The sequence below is a fragment of the Mangifera indica genome, chromosome 12 (assembly GCF_011075055.1).
Source record: "Mangifera indica cultivar Alphonso chromosome 12, CATAS_Mindica_2.1, whole genome shotgun sequence".
NCBI classification, from domain to species: domain Eukaryota; kingdom Viridiplantae; phylum Streptophyta; class Magnoliopsida; order Sapindales; family Anacardiaceae; genus Mangifera; species Mangifera indica.
Genome location: NC_058148.1, coordinates 5,650,830 through 5,659,300, shown reverse-complemented (window position 1 = coordinate 5,659,300; position 8,471 = coordinate 5,650,830). Strand labels below are relative to the sequence as shown.

The 8,471-nt window shown below is 27.6% G+C and overlaps 1 protein-coding gene across 1 annotated transcript; it reads left to right on the top strand.

Annotated features, from left to right (window-relative positions):
• The first annotated feature begins 5,737 nt into the window (after positions 1 to 5,737).
• Positions 5,738 to 7,801, top strand: LOC123192437 (40S ribosomal protein S25-4-like). Its single transcript, XM_044604989.1, has 4 exons — positions 5,738 to 5,894; positions 5,991 to 6,065; positions 6,497 to 6,631; positions 7,482 to 7,801. Exons 1-4 carry the CDS (start codon positions 5,892 to 5,894, stop codon positions 7,593 to 7,595), a joined length of 327 nt encoding a protein of 108 aa, XP_044460924.1. The 5' UTR covers positions 5,738 to 5,891; the 3' UTR covers positions 7,596 to 7,801.
• The last annotated feature ends 670 nt before the right edge of the window (positions 7,802 to 8,471 follow it).

Sequence of the window (8,471 nt, the reverse complement as noted above, 5' to 3'; positions counted from 1 at the left end):
TTTAAGGTGGTCTTGGTTAATTTGCCCATGGTTTTGCCAACTTTGAAAATTGATTTATTATGCTTTTAAGTTAACAAGGTCATCACTTTTTGCCACTTTTCAATACTTATCTCATTCCCTAGGCTAAATTCCTATAGCTTTAATTAGGCTAAAGTTACATATGGATCAATGGTTAGTAATTGGCCTTTGATTTTCAATTTGCATTTTGTAAAGGTAATTTTGGTTTACACTTTAAAAACTCTAAACAAGAGAATGATAGAGAAAGGAGAATAAAGAGGGAAATATGTGTCATGAATTTGGTGGATCAATAATTAATTATTTTAAAGATATTAATTAAAATAATCAACTTCTAAGTACTTATTTTTAAAATAATTAATAACTCTTTCATTTCTATACTTGTAAAATTATAATTTTCAAATTGATAAAATTACCCTTATACATAAACCAAATTCTCCCTTTTTTTCACCATATTAAAAAATCACCCTCTCACTGTTGGACCAAAATTTGACTAATTCTAGTTTAGACCTTTCAAAGATTTGGAGTATATTCTGAAGTTTTAATTTATCAGTTCACTTTTGTCTGTTTCAAGTGTTTTATACAAAAATTTAGAGTTATTTTGATGAATTTTATTGATGTTTTGGTGATTAAATTTATAAATATTGTTGGAATTGAAGGGAGAATATGCTACAACTACATGACATTGGCTACATATTCAACAATTCACATAATGGGGACCGAGGAAAATACATGAACAGGGAGTTTCATAATTTTCTAAACAATCAGGGGTTGGCGAATTTTTATGCGGACCCTCTTATTCAAGTAATGTTCACACGAACCCTTGGTTCATGTATTTTTTATGCAAACACCCCTATTTGTGATATTTTTTACATGAATCCTTAGTTCACGTAAAAAAGTATGAAACCCTTTATTCGCATAAAAGTACTTTCTTGGCTAAGATTTCTAGTTGACATGAAAAATCATACAAACCTATGGAAATCATGCCAACTAATATTTTTTATTTTATAAAATTATATATTTTTTATTTAAATATTATTATATTTTATGTATTACTATTGCAATTTTGGTTAAAATGACAGATGTGGTAGCTTTGGTTTAGCATAAAGGGTGGTGAACAATGGTTACTGATAATATAATGAATTATGTTGAAGAAAAATAGAAATGATTAATATACATATTACATTCTGGTATGATGTACAATAGATTGGTAGAATTATTGAATGATCATTTTCGTATATACTCTAGGTGGATTGCTCTTTAGATAGCTAGGAAATCCAAAGATACCTATAATTGGTGAATTGATCTAATATAGATAGAGGTGTGCATAATTTTGTTTAAACCATAAAATTAGACTGAACTGCTTAAAAATTACGGTTTGGTTTGGGTTGATAAAATTTTGAAAAACAATTTTTAGTTTAGGGTTTGGGCGATTTTCAAATTGAACCAAACCGTAAACCGTATTTTTTAAAAATTCATATATATATATATATGAAAAACCTTAAATGACTAATAATCTTAAAAAATGGTGAATAAGATTATTTAAAACTTTTAAGCAAATAAACAAACTTTCAAGCAAATGTATATTCTAACACAACCAAATAAATAAGCTCAACAATATATCCAAACAATTAAGAATAAACTATATTCAAGAACTTATCAAAGCATACAACACATAAAGTAAACAGAGTAAGGAAAGGAAATGCTCAATAATTTACAGTGGTTCGGAGTTTTCTCTTCCAAATCTCTTACGTTCACTTCTTCAAGTAATCCACTTAAAGTTTCACTTATAAAGATAACGTCTTTTTATAATAGTTCTTCGGAATTTTACCTACGTACACTAATTCTATAGGATTTCGTCTAAAAATTGTTTGAATACAGAAAAATGAATGTGAAAATGCCTTTACAAGGTTGATACAAAGAATTAAGTACAAGAGTTTCTCTCAAATAAGTGAATTGTAAGCTTTGGAGAGAAATTAGAGAAGAAGATGAATATAAGATTTTACATAAATGATTTTTAACCTATTCCCTATTAAAGAGTCTTCCATTTATAGTCTTGGATGACTAAAATGGCTCAAATGATTGTTTGTTGGGATAATGTATCCGTCGAGTCTTGTAATGATGTCTTGGCCTTAAAAACACAATGGGATGAACGTCCTATTTTGAGGGATGGACATCCTTTTACACATTCTGACTTTGGTGACTTTGAATCAGACACCCAATGGGTGAATTTTTGAAATGCATCACTTAAAGAACGAGTGTTGCTTCTTCTAGGACAAGTATCCTACCTTACACCTTTAAAATTTTAGAATACTTTAGATGTGAAAGGATGGGCATCCCAGTCATGGGGATAGGCATCCGAAGAAAGGAGATAGGCATCCTTATTCATTTAGCAAAAATTCTCAGGAGCTTCAAACTTGCAAGGATGAACATGAGACGAGCAAAGGAACTGGCGCCTCACATTTAGGGATGGGCATCCTAATCTGAAAAGTTGAAAACATAAATTTTGTTAATCCTTTAGTAATAAAAATTTTGTGTCATGGATTTAATTAACTCATTAAATAGAAATTAACAATTTTAAACTTAGTTTTGACATAATCAAAACATCTAGGGTCCAATTATATATATATATATATATATATATATATATATATATATATATATATATATTTAACATAATTTTTCAATAAATAATTAGATGTACAACTTGTTTTTTCATATTTATTATATCATTTTTTTATATGTATATTGTATATATATTTCATATATATTTAACATGTGTATATTATGTTCTAAAAAATTATAATTCAATCAATTTTATTAAATAATATATATTTAAAAATGAATCATTTTAATAGGTTTAAACTGGACTAAACTATACTTTCAGTTTGGTTTGGTTTGAGTTGAAACTTAAAATGGTTTGGTTTGATTAAAAAAATTTTCAAATCGTTTTTAATTTAGTTTAAAAAAATTATTAAATCACATTAAACCAAATCATACACATCCCTATATATAAATAACATTAAAAGAGTTAAAAAAATGTTTTTTTTTTAATTACAAAGGAAAAGAGTGATGCTATAAATTTTCCAAATTAAGTGAAATGTATAATATTATTATATAATAACTGTTTCATATACTGACAAATTGGGAAAGGAACAATTACTATAATCAAACTTAGCCATACTTTAATATGTGGGAAACTCAAAATTTTAATTTATTATATTTTTTACATTCTAAATATTTATACCATAAATATTCGAACATTTTCTAAAATATCTTTACATTTGACCCAAGTGTGAATCCTTACAAGATTATTATTTACTCACATAAAAATTTCTGTATTTTTATCATATCTCGTGAACAACTTTATTTTGTCCACATAAGACATAAAAAATGAACTCAAATTCTGAATTGTTGATTCTTAATAGTTGAATTTTTTAGTTACATATAGGGTTTAAAGAGTTTTTAGTTAAAAAAATCAAGAATGAATTCAAATTTTAAATTATATATCTGTGAAAAAACAGATTGACGAGAATACTGGGTTGACTACCTTTACCTAAAGTTGAAGATAAATGTAATTTAGATATTATACTATCTTTGTGGTATAAATTTTTAATATTTGAAAAGTGTAATAAATTTACATAAGCGAACCAATTTAATTGTAAAAATTTCAAGGCCAAAAGACTTGTTTCCACCAAAGGTTTGATGTAATCTTAAAATCTCATCTGTCAATTTTCAAAAACTTAAATACTTACACATGAGTTAATTTTTGTTAAAAATCTCAGTTAAGATTATGAGTAAAATTATCATTTAATAAAAATTTTAAAAAACTAAAGTTTTATTATATTTTTCTTCATAGATTTAAAAATCTATCATTCTACCCGTCCTCCCTCTTCAACTTATAGTTTGAAAAATGAACATTTCTCTTTTAAGGTTTGTAGTTTTTCTTTCCCTTGCTACTTAATACCTAATGCTAGTGGCGTCAATATTGTAAGATTACCATAACGATAATACACTTAGAAGAAAGAGTAATACTATATACACAACTTTGTACATAAATAATAATGTATCATCATATAATTAAATAGTTAAAAATTAAAGATAAAATAATATTCAATCACATTATGACACATTATTATTTGTTATAAAATTGTGTACAAGAGTTATATACATAGTTTTATTATAGAAGATAACTGTGTATAAATTATTATTATATTTAATAAAATTAATATATATATAAATAATTATTTTGTTTAATTAACATTAATAAAAAATATTAAATAATTATTTTACTATAATGCTCTTAAAAAGGATCGTTAAGGTATAAATTTGTTAAACTAACATGCTTTTGTTAAAATGTTTACTTTGTGAATTTTTTAAAATATTATTTATGTTAATAATATATTAAGATTTTTCTATATCGTCAAATTATAAAATTAATTAATTGAATTAATTCTTTTCAAGTTCTTATCTTATTGTCAATTTTTTTTTTCTAAAATAAGGTTGATATTACCTGTTATTTTAGTTGAAATTGATGATATTTTTGTTATAAAAATTTAATAAATAATTATTAAATTGTTACAAAATTAAACTTATTTAAATAATTTAAAATAGACATGATAATCAAATTACTACTATATCACCTCTGTTAATTCAATTTTGTTTTATTAATTCTATAAAATCAAATAAAAATTCTTTCTTGTTTTGTTATTACCCACAAACTCATATTAGGTGAATATTAATTATATCATAAATGGTATGTTAAATGATATCTAAATTAGTAATATTATATGTACATATTTTTAATAGATAATTTATATATACAGATGATATATTATCATGTGATTAAATGTTAATCAATCACATGATGACACATTATCTGTGTATATAAATTGTGTATAAAAAATATATACACATATTTTTATTGTATTTAAATTACCAATATAACATAACAAGAGTAACATTATATTTTTTATTTTATTTTATATAATATTTAATTTAAAATTTGTTATTTCGATAATGTTGCAAGCTGAGAGTGTGACAAAACAAATAATATACATTATATTTTATTTTTAGCTTTTATTTATTTATTTTATTTGAACAAGAATGAGGCTATTTAGTAGAGGTGGATTTGGGCCGAGCTGAGTCTGAACACCCCTCGACTCTAATTTGACTCACATTGAAAAACGAGCTAAAAAATTTGAGTCAAAATAAATTGAACCAAATCAACTTTCAATACTAAGCCAGTTCGGTTATATCCAGACTATATTGAAAATTAGAGATCATCTCATATGTATATCCAGTTGGAACATTCCGAAAATGACCTCTCTATTTAGAGGATGGTAAAACAAAAATAAAATCTAAAAAATATGAAAATGTGAAAAACATGTTGAAGATAATTTGATTGAATTCTTACTGTGGTCACAATTGAGTCTCTTGCAACTAGAGCAAGAGTATCATCATAAAAAACTACACTAGGGCATTTTTCATTCGAACTGAATTCAAACTAAACCGAATCAAGCATCTGTTGGCTCAAGTTCGACTTTAATTAAAAACTAATCAAATCTTTTGGTTTGAGTTCGATTTGAATCGACTTTTGAAACTAAATCGATTCGAATCATATCTAGGCCTACTATTTAGTAAATTCGTGTGCCGCTCTAGAGAAAACCATAATTAAAATCCACGGATGGTCCATTCCCGCAAAACCCGAACCGAATAAAGCTGCCCAAGTATCCAAACACCCTCCTTTTGTTCCGGTCGCTCTTCATAAACCCTAGGCGCTAGAAATCCTCCGCAGCTAAGTCACTGCAACCTCGCAATAAATTTCTTTGTTTTGATCTAAAACCCAAACTCAAGGAACTCGGTCGTAAGCTGGAATGGTACGAAAACAGAAAAAAAGAAAAAAATTATCAATATTCTTTCTATTGTTTGTCTGTTATAGTTCTAAATGATTTATTTATCGGTATTCATTGTAGGCGCCGAAGAAGGATAAGGCTCCACCGCCGTCATCGAAGCCAGCGAAATCCGGCGGTGGAAAACAGAAGAAGAAGGTAACTGATTTAGGTTTTGCTTTCTGCTAGGTTTGTGGGTTTGCCTTGTGCATTGGCATTGCTAGTTATTTGAATTTGTATTTTGAACTCCAAAATTGCTGTCATGAATTTAAAAACCTTAGTTTTAGCCTAAAATATTGAACTTGTGATATTGAAACGCAATCTCCATAAGTTTTCAGATGTGATTGAAATTTCATAAATTTATTAGAAAACTTTATTTTTGGCGAATGAATTACCATGGTGTTGGTGTTTTCTATTTGTAAACATGGATTCTAGTTTTTTGTTTCTGTTGGATGATTTTGTTTTGGTGCTTTGTGGAACTTGTTGGGTGTTCTGGGAAAGGATGGAAATTTCTTGCAGTTAGATATTTAGTTTTTTCAAGTTGTTTTTAAAGTAGCTTGTGCTGAGAATAATGTTTTTTGTTTTTTCAGAAATGGAGCAAAGGAAAGCAAAAGGAGAAGGTGAACAACATGGTTTTGTTTGATCAGGCAACTTATGACAAGCTTCTTAGTGAAGTTCCCAAGTACAAGCTTATTACTCCTTCAATTTTGTCTGATAGATTGAGGGTATGTTACTCACTATCAGTTTCTTTCTCGTCATTTTGTGTTATTACTGTATCATCATTATGTCCATTGATAATTTGTAATATCTCCATTCACTTGTTTCTGTATACTAGGTTGATCCTGTAATCTAACCTTTGAGCTAGTTGGAATACTAAATAGTTGTTGATTGCTAGGTTTTGGAATTAGCAATTTCTGCTGCACAATGTCTTTGAGCATCTATTTTGTTTACAAACTAGATTTGTAAAGTAGAAATATCATGGATTGCTGATGGAGTATTGTTATGTATTTTGAGGTTCCTCTTGGAATGGGAAGTTAAAAGGAAATAAAGTTATTCTGCAAATTTTGATTTCCTTTCAGCGAATTTTTTTAGCTTCTGAGATTAAAAGATGGCTAAAGAAATTGCATACGCAAACAAGTATAATAGTGCCAGCAGAGAAAGAAGTTTTGAGTTTAAATCTTTTTCTTGATAAAATTATGATTTTAATCTTAGCCATAACTATATCATATTTTAGTTGATATATTTTGAGGAGGAGCCTTTGTAATGGGTTGTAGGATTATCTAATAATATTTCTAATAAGAAAGAATGTCTCTTTTCTAGGAAGCTGTTTTGGATTCAAACTTTTGTTACGCTTGTGAAACCCTCTAATTAATTGCTTACCAAAAAAAAAAAATGGTCTCTTGTTTGCGCCATTTGGGACTTTATATGTTTAACTTAGAAATTATTTTGGGAAAGAATTAGTTGCCCAAGGAATCAGGCCTCATTCTTGTAGATTCTTCAATTATCTTAAACAACTGATTGACTTTATATGATGCAATGAATTTATGTTTATCCTAGTATTTTTCTTTTTTTCAGATTAATGGTTCACTCGCACGCCGAGCAATTAAGGAATTGATGGCCAGAGGTTCCATTAGAATGATAGCTGCTCATGCCAGCCAGCAAATTTACACCAGGGCTACCAACACCTAGACAATCCAATATTTGTATTTTTCTTTCTTTCCCCTGAAAAACATTGATGGAAAACTAGTTCCTACTTGTTTTATTTTCTTTACACCATGTTGGGAAGAAAGCTTTAATTTAAAATTTCTGGGTAGTGGCCAATTGTTTATTATGTCTCTTGGATTGCTGAGCGATTTGATCACCAGAATCTTAATATCTTTTAATTGTTAACATAATCAGGCCAATAGAACATGTTATGCTCATTGAGTTATAAGGAATAATGTTACTATATGAAATTTGCATTATGCCAAAACATTTTTCAAAAATGTTAATATCTATTGCAAATTCTTATTTTTTTTTTTTCCAATTTTTAAAGTGAAATCTGAAAAATAAGTTCCAAATCTCTCAATGTAAGGTCCATGTGATAGATATGGGTGGCAAGATTAATGTCAATTATCTGATATTTTTTGGTGGCCTATTAATTCACATTGGGCTTCTAATAGAGTTAGATTCAAATCGAAGTGAGTTCAACTTGTTTAAGCTCACGCTTGACTTGCTTAAAGGGAGTTGAACTCAAGTTCGAGAAGTTGAGTTTGAGTTTGAACTTAAATTGAGTTTTAAGCTTAGTTCAGTACTATAGTTAGACAAAAAATAACTAAAATTTTGTGGTTTTGATGAATATTAGTTAAAAAGATATTATTTTAATTTATTCCTATCAAAATTTTTTAGACTGGTAAGTTGAATACTCCTAAGGTTGGAGTTCGAATTTGAAAATATTTAACTCTTAGGTTCAAATTCAAACTTAAATTCATTTAGGACAAGTTCGTTTCAAACTTGTTTGAGCCAAGTTTGTTTTCAAGTTTGAATAAACTAGCCCTAGCTGCTAAATTGACCAAACATAACTCT

Excerpts from the sequence above, each read along its gene's own strand:
- LOC123192437 (XM_044604989.1), top strand. Across the intron at positions 6,066-6,496 it reads GTGGAAAACAGAAGAAGAAG|AAATGGAGCAAAGGAAAGCA; the intron begins GTAACTGATTTA and ends TTGTTTTTTCAG. Across the intron at positions 6,632-7,481 it reads TTTTGTCTGATAGATTGAGG|ATTAATGGTTCACTCGCACG; the intron begins GTATGTTACTCA and ends TCTTTTTTTCAG.